Source organism: Camellia sinensis, chromosome 6, assembly GCF_055761805.1.
Source record: "Camellia sinensis isolate YWXY chromosome 6, ASM5576180v1, whole genome shotgun sequence".
Taxonomy (NCBI): Eukaryota; Viridiplantae; Streptophyta; class Magnoliopsida; order Ericales; family Theaceae; genus Camellia; species Camellia sinensis.
Window position 1 is genome coordinate 196,552,994 of NC_138966.1, and position 15,609 is coordinate 196,568,602.

Genomic DNA, 15,609 nt, shown 5'->3' on the forward strand with positions numbered 1-15,609 from the left:
GCTCTACCATATTATTTTTTGTCATTTTCTTCTTGTTCATTGTTTTTAGTGAGGGGGAGTTTGGTTTATCTTTATAATAGTTTGTTAACATGAACACTTTGATTTGTTTGGAAAGGGAGATTGGCTAAAGTTATTTTGCATGTTGCTATGCATTGTTTGTTCATTATTTCCTTCTTGCATGCTCCTGATATTTACATCATCATATCATTGCTTGTGTGGTTTCTGATCTTACTTTAGTTGTCAATTCGTGACAAAAAGGGGGAGTAATGTTGTCCGGTGCATGTGTCTTAGGATTTCATGTATTCATGCCATGTGTCGGGTGCATGTGTCTTAGTTTTGAGGGTTTCATGCTACATGTTCTTAATCTCCAAGTCGTATCTATTCATGTTTTCCATCTCATACTTCAAGATTATCTTGTCATATGTTTATTGTTTTTCATATACTCTTGTGGGACTAATAGTTGTTTTGGAGATTGTGGCACTAATAGTTGTTTTGCAGATCATGACCTTGAGAAAGAAGTTTGCTTTTGTTGGCTGTAATGGGTTGGGGTTTTTAGGATTTTATTTGTTAGGTGTGTTTTGTCGCGGCATTGCCGAAAGGGGAGATTGTTAGATTTTTATTCTTGGCAACCCCGTTTGACAAAACTCCTTTAAGTTGTATTTGCTTTCGCATTTTTTATTTCAATGAGGCTATGAGTTTTTAGATGCGAATCCAACCTATAGCGATCCTGATTTTTTCCTCTCTTTATTCATTGTATTCCGGACTCGGTTCCGTGGATGTGTTGATGTCTCATTCTCATTTCCATCATTTACTCTTTGTATTTGAGTCTTGGGTTGTGTTGGGCAGGTTTGAAACAGGTTGGTTGTGCTTTGAAACCAAAAGTTGATGCCTAGAATTTGGCCTTCACGCTCGAGCGGGCCCTTTGTTGTTGCTTCTTCGCTCGAGCGGGCATTTTGACGCTCGAGCGTGAATTTCCATCTCCTAGTATTTTTCTCTGCAGGTCTTCGTACACTCGAGCGGGAGTTTTGATGCTCGAGCGTGACCCTTTGATTTTGTTCCTCCGCTCGAGCGGAGAGTTTGACGCTCGAGCGGGGACCATCGTCTGCAAAACTTTTGTAAGTGTGCATCCGACGCTCGAGCGGGCATTTTGACGCTCGAGCGTGAGTCTGTGTCTGACGCTCGAGCGGGGGTTTCCACGCTCGAGCGGAGAGACTTTTATATCACTTCGGGATTTCACTTTTTGGATCACTTTTCAACATCCTTTCTCTCTCTTACTTTTCAAAAACCACCATTTGAGAGCACCTCACTCTAAAACCTTAACTTCTCTCTAGGATTTGATCTAGTTAGAGTGACCTCCTACCCTTGAGCCTTTACAAAAAGTGTAGAGCTTGGTGTGGGCTTCCTATCAATCCGAAAATTTCTTGATTTGGAGCACTTCGGGATTTCTTCATCATCTCCTTTGGGTTTCATCTCTTGAGGTAGGGATAACTACTCATTTTTATGGTCTTTGACATAAACTATTGGTCATTTTGATGTAATGTTGATATTGGGTAATTTTGGAGTGTTAGGGTTTCAAAATGAATAAAGAGGGGTTTGGTTATTTTGACTCACAATGTGTATCTTGGGTCTTAAAATGATGTTGTTGTTGTTGTTGAGGATATTTGGGACCTTTGGGTCATTGTAGAGAAAAAGGGGGAGAAAGCCCTAATTTTTGGCTATGAGTTAATTTATGAAATTGAGTTAGAAATAATGAAATTGGCTCATTATGAGGTAGAATGGTGGAGTTGGATTCATTAATCACTCACCTTTGAAATTGTTGATAAGTTGTAACGCCCTCAAAATAATAACAATAAACCCATCAGATAAAACATGCATTTACATATAAACTAACCACATTCCTTTATTACATAAGTATTACATGTTAATCTCATAACAAAATGCCCTACGGGCTTACAGCTTTCCAAGTTAATACTTGGTTACAACAAAGAGATCTAACTCGTTTACACATTAAGCCCTTGGCTTGAAATTACATGTATTACATCAAAGTAAAACGACAAAACTATGCCCGCCACTAGCCTCCCAGCTATGTCCTTGGAGGTGGCATGCTTCCTGTACCTGAAAATGATATTCCCATATAGGGTGAGCCACAGCCCAGTAGAAATACACTAAACCAACCATGGACAATGACTAAAACATTAGCAATTGATAGTTGGTCAACACTGATACAATCACATAAATTACATATTTATGTCGACGACTTACAAGTCCCAATTACTTTTCATTTTCCCTTTTTCAACAGATAAGCATGCTAGCTCTATCATCATTCCCACAGATATGTATAAAAACTATATCTCACATTCAGGTAAGCATAAAAGCTATATCCACATCCTCAACAGATATGTATAACTACAATATCCACAGATAAGCATACAAGCTATATCCACATTCTACAACAGATATGTATATCAACAATATCCACAGATAAGCATACAAGCTGTATCCACATTCTACAACAGATATGTATATCAACAATATCCACAGATAAGCATACAAGCTGTATCCACATTCTACAACAGATATGTATATCAACAATATCCACAGATAAGCATACAAGCTGTATCCACACTTCACAAAGATAAGCATATGAGCTCTATCTTCACTTCTCTAGACAAGCATATGAGCTCTGTCTACGGAGTTCATCCCCTATCTCCTCCCAATACCTATCCGGTTTAGAGGTACATCCCCTATCTTCCCCTAAACCGCGGAGTACATCCCCTATCTCCTCCTCTACACATAACGTATATAAACACATTGGTTCTATATACAATCACACAATACACACAATTAATGTATTCTATCAACCGTCAAGTTCCATGACACATTCCATTGATTAGTTTCCGTTTACCTAATCATCATGCATTGTCTACAACAATCTCGACTATCCTCCACCGATAGCCCAAAGCAGTTATTTCTAAAACAGAAAATAAATGCACAAATGGATATTCAATCAATATTTCATTTCCTCATTTCTCACCAATTAATTATCCCAATTAATTAAACAATGTAATTAGGCCATTTTCCATAATTACCATTTCAACCCTTAGGTTCCATTTTCATCAATGATTCAACAATCATTCCGTTTTTCTATGCCAAACATGCATCTAGGTTTATTATGAATAAAACCCCAACCTTTGTAAAATTACACAAAAGCCCCAAACCTTTACAAGATTACCAAACCAAGCCCAACATCTCAAAATACCAAAATTTAAAGACAAAACCCATAGAGAGGAGTAGGTTATCCCTACCTCAAATTCGGAGTCCCAAAGGAGAAGACGACAAAACCCAACGTGCTCCAAAACCCGAGATTTTCAGATTAAAATGAAGCCCTCGACGATCAACAACCTTTTTGTAAAGGCCAAAGGTGAGTAAATCACTCCTACTAGATCAAAACCTAGAGAGAAGGTAGAGTCTAGAGTGAGAGGCTCAACAATGGTGATTTTGGAAAAGTAAGAGAGAGAAGAGAAAGTGAAAAAGTGATTTAAAGAGTCACAAATTCGGGACTTTAACCCAGGTCTCCGCTCGAGCGTAAAACACCCCGCTCGAGCGGCCACTCACAGACTTCCGCTCGAGCGGCCAACCTCCCGCTCGAGCGCAGAATGCACTCGCTCAGCACTTTTGCAGAGCCAGACCCCCGCTCGAGCTCCCAACCCTACGCTCGAGCGTACAACGCTGCACAGGAAAATACTGAAAGGGTGTAATCTCCGCTCGAGCGCCAAAATCCCCGGTCGAGCGTACAGGCCAAAAACCTGGGCAACTAGTTTTGGTTTCTAAACTCAACCAACCTGTAACAAATCCGCCCAACACATCCTATAACTCAAATACGAAGTAAAAAGGATGCGAACAAGATAATAAACAACTACCAACATCCACGGACACATGTCCGGATCACGGTATAACAAGGGTAAACCCGGGATCGCTATAATTTACCTGTTGGTGCATTTATTATCTGTTTAGAAATAATTGCCTTGGGCTATCGGTGGAGGATAGCCTTGATTGTTGTAGACACTGCATGATGATTAGGTAAATTAAAACTAATCAAGTTGAGTATTTGAATACATGGGTGTCGAATCCCGCGGATGAAATTTCCGTAAAATGGTTATTCGAAAATAATTACACATGGGTGCCGAAACCCGCAATTTTCGTAAAATGGCAATTCAAAAATATCTATACATGGGTGTCGGATCCTGCGGATGAAATTTCCGTAAAATGGCAATCCGAAAACATCTATACATGGGTGCCGAGTCCCGCGGATGAAATTTCCGTGAAATGGCCATGAGAAAGTAATTATGCATGGGTGCCGAATCCCGCGGACACAATTTCCGTGAAATGGTAGTCTGAAGTATTGTTGGCTTGAGATGTAGTCTCGCTTAAGTTGTTTGGCCAGGTTTTGAGCCGTATTTATAAGTTGAGTTTTGTTAAGTGAAGGATTATGGAACTGGATTGTACTGTATGTTGGTTTATATGAGTTAAACATTATAAAGTGCTAATGTTTTAGCTATTGTTCATATTATGTTTAGCATTTCTCTACTGGGTGTTGGCTCACCCTATATGTGACATCATTTTCAGGTACAGGTGTTATGCCACCTCCAAGGACGTAGCTTGGGAGGCTTGGGGCTGTCAGACTCTTTTTTGTTGTTTTGTTGTATTACATGTATATCAAGCCAAGGGTTTATTTTGTGTAGAGTTAGTACTCTCTTTTTGTAACCAAGTGTTGGCTTGGAAAGTTGTAAGCCAATAGGGCATTTACTTTTGTTGTCAACATGTAATACTTTTTGTAAGAATACTCTGATGATTGTAATATGAAATCTCTTCTATTTATCGTGAATGTATGTTATGATGGGTTTATTTTTGAGGGCGTTACATAACCCGAATTGTGCCTTGTAGAGAAGTTTTGTGATGTTAATTCTTTCAAGATTGCCACTTCGCTGATTATGACGGGGATCGAGCTGCCCGGTCAACGCGTGGGGGTCTAGGGGGCAGCGCCCCTTGGCGGGTCTGGGGCAGCGCCACGGCGGGGCCAAGGGGCAGTGCCCCTGAAGCAAAATGCCAAAATGCAAAAATGCATTCAAAGTTGCCTGTTTGCTCGAGCGGACATTCCCCCGCTCGAGCGAAGAATGCTGAGTTCCAGAAGTTTATTCGCTTGCAAAAATACTGGATGTTGTTTTTTCCCACTCGAGCGTAACTTTTCGTGCTCGAGCGGAGATCACAGGACAGTTTTCTATAAATACATGGTTAAGTCAGATTCTAGGGTAACGCCTCCAGATCTTCTTCTTGGGTTCAAGGGTTTATATCTGGGGCTATTTTGCTAGTTTTCTTTGATGTTTCATTGAGTATTCAACTCATGGTTTAAAAAGCATACTCAAAGGTTTGTTTGTTTATTCTATACAAAAAAAAGAGTTGTTCTTCAGTAGATTCTGGGGAATTCGAGCCTGAAACTTTGGTGGATTCTAGAGTGGCTCATCGTCAAGACAATTCTGAGGTGAAGACGGGGTTGGAAGAGGCACATAGGGGTTGGTTCAATTCGGGCGTGGATTCGCTAGGTAATTGAGAGGATACCTGTGTAATTCCTTTATATCTTCTTAGTGTAATTCCTTTATACCTGTGGCACTTTGTGATCTGCAGATTGAACACCAGCATTATCACGAGTAATGGACATGTATCAAAAGCAGATGAGTACAAAATGCTCATGGATTTAACTGATTTCCCAAACCTTGCTGCATTGTTGGCCTTGGAGCCCACTCAGAGAAATAATGAAACGAAGAAAAGAATAATAAGAAGAGAAAAATCAAGTTCAAAGTGCCAAATAATGTGATGTGTCATATTCATACATCTATTATGTTGTATTATAACCAAAAACCTATTTTTGTTTCTTTTCTTTATGTAGTTTCAACTTGGCAATATGAGAAATATATTTTGTTAAGCAAATACCCACATGGCAATATGAGATAAATCTATTTTGTTAAGCAAATACCCAGGTTTGTTTCACAACTCTTTTGTTATGGAACAATTTTAGTTTCTCTTCTTAAATTGTTTTAATGTGCCAATATACAAAAAGAGAATAAAAGTATTTATTTCTAAGCATGATCGGCACAAGAGATCAAATTGGAAACAAGTAGATGCACTACAACATTTTCTTAGTTTAGTGACATTTGAAAGTGCCACAAAACTATTCTTCTAATGACATTTTTTGGTCTTGTGGCATTTTGAACAAGTGCCACTTCTATCGGTGCCACTGTAGATACGAGTGTCACGGTAGATACTTGCAAGTGCCACTGCACCATCATGGCTGAAAACTTTCAATGACATTTTAATGTCATGCACTGCAGGAAATTTAGCTTTTAGCGGCGTTTAAAAAGCGCCGCTATAAATGCTAAAAACGCCGCTAATTCTTTTTGCGACGCTTAGCACCAAGCGTCGAGGACGCGGCCGTCGCTATAACTCTATGACGTTTTAAAAACGTCGTTATTAAAGTATAGGCGGCGTTTTTAAAAACGCCGCCAAATGTCTTACTTGATAACATCATGACGTCATTATGACATTTAGCGACATTTTTTAAACGCCGTCATATCTTTTTTAAAAATCACCATTAATATTTAAGGTTTAAGTGGCGTTTTTTAAAAAATGTCGTGATATCTCTTTTTTTTTTTTTTGAAATTGTGCTAATTTATGTGATTAAACTAAAAAAATACATAATACATATAAACGGAGATTGATAGCAAATGCATTCACATAAATTCACTTTCCAATTCACCAATCACCATTACCCATAAAATAACATATCCACAAATATTACATAACAGTAGGGTGTGAAAATACACCATTAATAATTTAAGAATACTTGGTTACATAATTGCTATCATTTGATCAATCTTCTCTTCATCTGTTAGATTATATCAAGCATGTCATGTTTGGTTTCTTGGCAAGCTCTTCTGAACAACAAACAATGTGCAACACATGTACCTTAAAAACAGTTCAACATTGTGAAAAAAGAAAAAGAAAATGACTAAATCAAACACCTCTTTGGTTTTTTGTTGATTGTCAACGAGTGTGTTGTCCCAATTGCTGAGGTGGCACCTCATGAAGTCATCAAGTTTGGGCAAGAGTTGGGACCTGATGATGGGGGGGCACAGGAGAGAAAGCAAAGCAGCTCTGATGTGCCTGTGGGTGGAGCCATGAACAGCAACAAATATATATATGTGGAGCTGAGGTTTGATTATGATAAAATAAAAATAAAAAAGCGACACGACAAACAGAGATAGCTGCCCCATCGCTTACATATTCATAGAAATTAAAGCAACAGGTCACAAATATATATAACAAAAATATCTTTATTCAAATTTAATTTAACTTAGATATGTGGTCGAGTAATTAATGCCAACTACATCCACTATACATCAACAACTACAAAGATGTTTAGTCATATATATGTCAAAATGATTTGATAAAAATCTCGAGACATAAATTTTATATGGCTAAAAATGCATGTGGTAGAACGATTTGGGCATGGAGAATCTTGTGTTCTAAAAAATCATGGGTTCTGTTAACAAATGTTCTAAGGAAAAAATAAATAAAAATAAAAAAAATAAACAGGCAAACAATTTAAAACGCAATATCCTTTTTACTAATAATTTCATAACACTTTTCACTCCTTTAAAATATTTCAGAACTTTTTTACCATTTTAAAAACACTTTTTACAATAATCTCAATAATAAACAAGGTATAGAAAGCACTTGTTAATAAACAATGTATAGAAAGCACTTGTTAACCTTCACCCAAAATCAATGTTTCGATATTTACTCCAACCGGTGAGATATGAAAAATTCTAAGTAAACTACACTGTTTGGGAAGGGTTGATTTTAGCTCCTAAGTCAAAAAGTAACCATCTATATAAAATAATGATTCCCTTTTTTTTTTCCTTATGTTTTTTTATAAAAAAATTAAAAATTCATTCAAAACATAACATACTAATTTTTTTTTAATATTATATTTTAATCAAAAAAATATTAAAAAAAGGTGAAACAGGAATAAATCAAAAAAAGGGGAAATATTAAAAAATATGCAACGGCTTAGATTTGAATTCCAATCTCTTATGGAGCTTGAGCAACATCATTGTTATTACGGAGAGCAGGGTTAGATAATCATGAACTACCCAACTAAGAAACTTACTTCCAAGGAGACAACTGGTGAGTATCCAATATGTTTTTGAGCTGCAGAGCAGTTAAACGTACTTGTGCGCAATGCTAATCGAACAACACCATGCAATGGTGCAGAACTGTTAAGCTTTGTGGAGGCCATGTTTTGCATGCACCCATTTAACAAGCAAAAGAGTATACCAGACCAATGTAGCTGGAAGTTTTATAATCATTCAGGGAGCAATATGAGAAAACAATCATAATCATTCAAAAAGAAAAATGAGGTCAATATGGATTTGCCATTGCTTCAGTAAATATTCTAGCATGATGGCATTTTTCAAAAAGGAAATGGCTAGTCAGAAGGGCAACAGTAGACAAATATAAAAATGTTACTTATGTGTTACAAGCAATTAGGCACAATCTTTAAAAGCTATAGAAAGTACAACAGTGATACATCATTATATAAGCTATAGAAAGTACAACAGTGATACATCATTATATAAAGGTACATACACACGTATAGACAGACATGTATATAAATAACTGCACAATGCATAAAGAAAGAAAGAAAGATAAGGAAACAAAGACTGTAAAAGATATAGTAAACAGAGAAGAGAGTTATTTCAGCAACAAAACTAATTGGCATACACAAGGACAATAATACAAGTATAACCTCTACTCAACTGATTAAATATATGTTGTGATTTCAAGAAATTGGTGTGTTACTTGCAAGTAAGGAAACTATTGACCAAGTTAGTCCCTGGTTGTTGCAGGTAAGGAATCTTGTGTTGATTCAATCTCTGTAGAAAACAATAACACAACTGCTATTTTTTTCAAGGCATAGAAGTGTAATTAAGGTACAGAGATTCAAGAATTGCTCATATGAAAATTTGATTTTATAATTATTATATTGTATTCAATTTTTCAATAAAAGCACACATCATGTCAAATATCAACAATCTAAGCAATTTAATCAAGCACATGTGGCCTCATTTTTGGGTGCTTTCTTTTGAGAGGAGATAAGGACATGGCGCATGTGGAATGTTTCATTGCCTAGGTGGACCAATTTAAAGGATACAAGTAGGTAGTCAAAAGATCAAGAATCTAATTCATAGAGTCCATTTGTTAAAATCTGCAATTTTCTCCAGGTTTCAAGAGGGTTTCCGCCTCATGAAAGACAGTATCAGATATTGGAGAGTTGTGTGAAGTTAGGTACCTTTAGCATGTCACCAATGTTGCAAACAAATGTGCCGGGGACTGGAGGAGCGGATATCCACTCACCAGATTGGTTTCTCACCTTCAACAATTTACTAAAATCACTACTTTTGGCTTGATAAAAAAAAAAAAAAGCCATTAAATAAGATAACAGCAAAATAAATTAAAATTTTAAACCCCAAATTGAATGGAACAAGAAATAAATTAAAAACAAGAATCTAGTATTACGCCATTTTCAAACCAACAGAATTTAACCCTGGAGGTTTCGTAAACAAATGTATTGGTTAGTATATAAATGATAAGAGTGAGAAATTTCTTTCTTTAAACCAAAATTATAAAAATAAAAAAAGATTAAAAATTAAAAGAAAGAGTCGATGATCATACCTCTAGTGCGGTTATATCAGCATCCTGATCAACTATTCATAGTGGCAACACAAACACCAAAACTTCAGAACCAATTAGGCAAAACATACATCAATAGCTTCGTGCATGTCAGGGATGCCTTTGGTTATATTTTCGCCAATCCGCTGATACCCTCTGTGTGCAAAATGTTAACTCAGTCAAATTAGGAAGCAATTTCCAAGTGAAAAAACGAAAAAGAAAATACTAATGCCACAAGTTATTCCAGGGAGCATACCTGTATCCAGTTGTGGGAGATATTTTAATCTTTAGTTTTTCCTCGTAAGGTAGACTAAAGAATTTGTGTGCAACATTTCCTACCTCTTTGATAATGGAATTGGGTATACCGTGACCCTTCTGATTAATCACAACACATAAAAAACAATATTAAAAAGTATTTATATATATTAATAAACAAATAAAAATTTGGTTTAGGATGTTTGGGCTGATTTTAAAATAGATTAAAAAAAAAAACTATCATTTTTTGAAATATCAATCCAATGTTGGTTAAACTTAGACCCTGTTTCCATTTTCATTATTTAACCAAATATGTTTGTTTTTATGTGTAAACAATCATACATGCTAACCAAATATGATTATACACAACTTGTTTATTCATTAATTACCTATTTAAATAATCAAAAACACATTTAATAATCTAAATCAAACAAGTTCCTGAAGTCCTGCTGTTGAAGTTAAGAATTCAAAATGATAGTAGGTATCCAACAAGACAACAAAGAGAGAAGATAATTGAGGGTCAGTAAACAACTGCCCCAATCAAAATAAAATACTTTGAAAACAAAGATGAATATTGAAATGACTGATGGGTTCAAATTAGGGGTGTGCAAAATACCCAGTAAACCGAAAAAACTGAACCAACCTGACCTCTTTGGGTGGGGTTGGTCTGATTTTTGAATATATTGGTTTGATTATGGGTCTTCAAATCGTCAATCTGATAGGATTTGCAGCAGACACACAAAGAAAGAATATACAATGGATTCACAGAGAGTTACCACATAAAAGAAGCCAGCTTCTCTACAAGCTTGGTCCAACTGCTTAACGACTCCCGTGATGCCTTGGTCTTGCGCCATGTTTGGATCATCCCATTTCGCCAAAAGAGGGCTAATATCTGCCTCACGAATGAAAACCCAAAAATACAAAAATTACAATAATTTCAAGCTCTCTGAAGAACTTGGATTTAAACAAATGTTGAATCTTAAGCAGGTAAAATAAATAAAAGAGAAAGAGACAAAACTGAATTGCAGAATTTAGCAAAAAAACCTATAGACAAGACATTAGCACAAGAAAAGACAGAGGCAAGCATCCAGGGAATTGGAGCTACAAAACCAGAAAAGAAATTAAACGACTTAAAAGACAATTTGTTGTTTACTATATTTAACAAAAGTCTGAAATAATCCTAGTCTATGTAAAAAACCAAGAATTAATATGCATTTTCATTTCCATTCACTTAAAAGTGTTTTTTAGTCCTAACCACATATCACTTTCTTCAAAAAAATCAGACATACACACCATTAAAGAGTTTGTAGGCATGTTGTAACCAAAGAACAATATGATATGTGCATAAACAGACACCAACACTCACGACAATAACAACAATATGGCAATACCACCACCAAAAAAATGGAAAAAGAAAAAAGGCAAAATTTTGATGCACATATAAACAAACAGACAGATACATGGCTTTTGAAGACTTTCATAGTTTAATAATATTCTATATTTTGTGCCTACTAAGTATTACACATGTAAATCTAAAGAATGGCTCTTTTGTTGTGTAGTTAATATTGTAGGCACGCTTATTTATTAAGTAGGTAGTAAATGTTTACTAGCAGAAAACACTACCTTAAAGGTTTCTATAGCATTGGCAGCAACATTGAAATTTGGAAGTTGTATATAGTCAAAAAACTTCTTCATATTTTCTGATTTTAAAACATACCCCTGAGAAGAAAACCAAACAAATCAAAAAAATTACCATATAAAGATTAAAAGAGAAACAAGATATAGAATTAAAGCATCAGGAACAAGAAATTCAGAAATTAACTAGAAATGCCTCCTTTCCATTTCATCCCAAAAAAGTTCCCGCCATTGCCACTGCTGCTACCGGACCCCCCATCAGAACCGCTTCCGCCGGTGCTGGTACCAACGCCATTGACACCAGGGTATGAAATGCTCACACTGGTGTCCCTGATAGAGAATGGTAGTTACACCAACACAATAATGTCAATATAATAAAACAAACAAAACAAAACAAGGGTTTGAAATGTTAAGACATGGCATCATGGGGCCTAGATCATTCAATATTTACAAGTATCTTTTTTTTTTGTTGTTGATAAATTTCACTTTCAATAGCACAATTAAAAATGTACCAAGTCCCAAAGTGGTTGATGTGAATCTAAAAAGCAGTTGAGGGAATTTTTTCAGTTGAATTGTGTAAAATTAGACACAGTTATGTTAAGAATACAGAAAAATTTCACAGAACATGTGACAAAGATGTGAAACAAAGGTGTGAGAGCTACCTTTTATCTCACATTTATGTCACATTCTGTGAAAATTCTCTGTGCAATTAAACTGTTTAACTAGGAAGAAAAAGCCTCCCTCACATGATGGCACAGTTGGGAAAGAACCTCTCCATGTTGCCAACCCCATTCAGATCCAAGTAATCCAATAAGAAAATTGTGGGAACAATATACGGCCCCCACATAAAAGGAACATGCCAAATAGTTAGCTCAGCTCTTTATGGCAACTTTGCATCAAATTGTTACATTCACATTTATTATTATCACATTTCTATTATGATATGAACATAAAAACTAAATACATAATAGAACACAAAATACATACGAATGGATAATATTTTATAAAATTTGTTGATAAGACTCATTTTTTTAAAATCTTGTTTATTCATATACATTTTGTGTAGTGCTCTTTGGGATGTGTGGTTCGTTTGACTCTTTTCAAACTCTCGTTAGGTATATTTTGCTGTTGTGTTGAATATGAATGTTTTTACCTTTGCTCAAAAAACTCTGAAGTGGTAACAGGTGGAAACTATTCCAAAATGCCTCAAAAGCTAAACTCCATGAAAATAAAAAGGACACAAGTAGAGGGGAGTTTTATTGTTTGAAACCAACCAATTTGGAATAAATTTCCTAATTTTTGAGAGGGTTACCATGGTGGGAGTCTTATAATAAACATAATGACATTTGCTAGATTCAATAACCTAATCGTAGAGGCCTTCATTTCGCGATGTTTCTTCCCAGCCATACTACAATAGCTTTGCCAACCTCTTCTAAAACTTACAAAAGTTTAGGCCTTGTTTGGAACTTGAAATTGGTAAAAGGAAAACAAAGAAAGTGAGGGGAAATTTTCTCCTTTGTGTTTTTCCTCCAACTTTAAAAAGCTTTCCTTTAAAAACTTTTTATGAAATAATAATAATAATAATAATTCATACAAACAACAACAACGATCCCTAACAAGTCATGAGTTGGCGATGAAGAAACATATAATCTCCTATGTTTATTCTTTTTTCTACTTCTTCCAATGAACTTCAAGAGGCATACGATAATTAAAATTTGTCTTCTCCACTCTCCCTTAGAGCAACTCCACCTCTAATAGGCATTTTCCTTAACAAAAGTACATAAATAAATAAATAATAAATTCTACATTTTGTTTAACCACTTTGCCTAATGTGTACTCTACCAACCCTCTTTGCTCTTAAAATTAGTTTGCCACCTAGCCTATAAAATGAAAACAGAAGGGCCTAAATTACAAAGGTGAGCCAGGTGAAGTTTTAATTTCTACTTCACCAGCCATCATACTAATCTGTACAATCAAACTTCAATCAACAAGGCAACCACATTGAGAAACAGTGCCCCAGAACTATCAAACTTGTATATGTGCACTATACTAATGATATAATAAAAGAGAACAAGGTAGAAGTCAAAGCAACAACATTAATATATACCTTGACCCAAACAGCCAAAGATTCATCATGTTCTAACCACTTGGATTCTGAAAGAGAAGACTCCCTCCTTGTTACTCAACACCCTGCTTTCAATAGTATCTACAAGTAAATGGTCGGTCTCAGAGGCCAGACAAGACTCTGTGCAAAAATCCTGTCCATTCAAGTTCCCATCATTTGCATCTTGATTTAAAAATAGAAACATTTCCAATAGACATTATTAAAATATATATATATATATATATATATATCAGTATATATCATTTATGTATCTGCACATTGATACAGAAATCCCTCCCTCTAGGACCAAACTCAGTAATCCCCTTGCCTATCCTCCAAAATCCGACGATCTACCTACCCCTTCCCAGCCCCTCCACCATCGCAGAACCATAAGAGAGAGAGAGAGAGAGAGAGATGAAGGGAACAACAAATAATCGTACAAATTGAGTCAATCCGAACATACCTCAAGAATCGAACTGAGATTTTTTCCAGATCGGAGCTTGAAATGCGAGTAATCGAGGGGTCAGAGTTCAGATCTGAGCTTCTGGAAATCACTGAATCTTTGCAAATGAGCCGGTGGAGCTCGCTACCTCGCCGGTGCAGCTTCGAAATCGCTTCCATGGGGCTTCGATCTGAATCTTCGATGGAGCTTAGGTATGAATCTTTGATGGAGCTTCAAAATCGCTTCGATGGAGCTTCGATCTGAATCTTCAATGGAGCTTCAAAATCACTTCGATGGAGCTTCCATCTGAATCTTCGATGGAGTTTAGAGAGGGTTGAGAGGGAGAGAGAGATGTGTGCGTATAAGAGTTGAGAGAGAGAGAGAGTTCTGAATCTTCGATCGAAATGCTTAGAGAGGGTTCTGATTCAAAATAAGGTTTCACAAAAGGAGGCGCGTGTGGCACCGCATTTGGAGGCGTTTTCCCATTATAAAACGGTGCCGTCTTGTCTAATAGAATATGCGGCGTTTATAAAACGCCGTTAAATACTAATAACAGTGACGTTTAAAAAAACGTCGTTAAAAAAACGCCACCATATTCCCTTTTCCCTGTAGTGATGGTAGATATTATTTGTGGCACTATCAAGCGCCATTAAAAAAAGAGTTAGTGACACTTGTAAGTGTCATTACACCATCAATACTAAAACCTTTCAATGACACTTCAATGTCATGGTAGGCACTATTCGTGACACTATCAAGTGTCATTCATGACGATAATTCGTTGTAGAACAATTTGATCTGCTCTTGCGAAGACTCGAACCACCAACCTTCCGCACCATAAACCTTATACACCACACTCTTCCCACTACACCTCTATACCACCACATGATTATATATGCAACATATATTATTTATATAGTACATACATCTATATTAATATAAAAGTATATGTATAAACATAATTATTTTATTGAACATAATTTATGTAAAATAAACTATTTACTACCAAAATAAAATAAAAAAAGACCACTTTTGGTGACAAAAAATATTTTTTAGTCGCCAATTCTATACTTTTGGCTACTAATTGTTTTTTAGTTGCTAAAAAACTTAACTTTTGTAGACCAAAATCGGATTTGGTCGCCGAAGATGCACTTTCAGCTACCAAAATTTTGGTCACCAAAAAATTTTATTCCCGCCTTAGGATTTTAGTTCTCCGGCGCTAAAAATGACCACTTTTGGCGACTAAACTTATTTTTAGTCGCCAATTGTAGACTTTCGGCTACTAAATTTTTTTTTGGCACCAAAAAGCTTTACTTTTGCCTACTAAATTTTTTTAGTCGGTAAAACCCATATAATCAGCGACCAAACTTATTTTTAGTCGCCAATT

The 15,609-nt window shown here is 35.9% G+C and overlaps 1 protein-coding gene across 4 annotated transcripts; it reads right to left on the reverse strand.

The window, feature by feature from the left end:
* Window positions 1-6,782: 6,782 nt before the first annotated feature.
* Window positions 6,783-14,714, reverse strand: LOC114272942 (homoarginine-6-hydroxylase 2-ODD-C23-like). Of its 4 annotated transcripts, XR_014333787.1 has the most exons (9): window positions 14,247-14,714; window positions 13,787-13,937; window positions 11,668-12,009; window positions 10,821-10,936; window positions 10,046-10,164; window positions 9,793-9,945; window positions 8,228-9,522; window positions 7,077-7,218; window positions 6,783-6,989 (listed from the first exon to the last, which is right to left on the reverse strand). XR_014333787.1 is itself a non-coding variant. In XM_082875819.1 (8 exons), exons 4-6 carry the CDS (start codon window positions 10,896-10,898, stop codon window positions 9,867-9,869), a joined length of 276 nt encoding a protein of 91 aa, XP_082731945.1. In that variant the 5' UTR covers window positions 10,899-10,936; window positions 11,668-12,009; window positions 13,787-13,937; window positions 14,247-14,711; the 3' UTR covers window positions 6,783-7,218; window positions 8,228-9,522; window positions 9,793-9,866. The 4 variants fall into 4 exon arrangements, 3 of the variants coding, with proteins under 3 accessions (XP_082731945.1, XP_082731946.1, XP_082731947.1); XM_082875819.1 differs by having other exon boundaries at window positions 6,783-7,218; window positions 14,247-14,711; XM_082875820.1 differs by having other exon boundaries at window positions 6,783-7,218; window positions 8,228-9,490; window positions 14,247-14,710.
* Window positions 14,715-15,609: the final 895 nt, after the last annotated feature.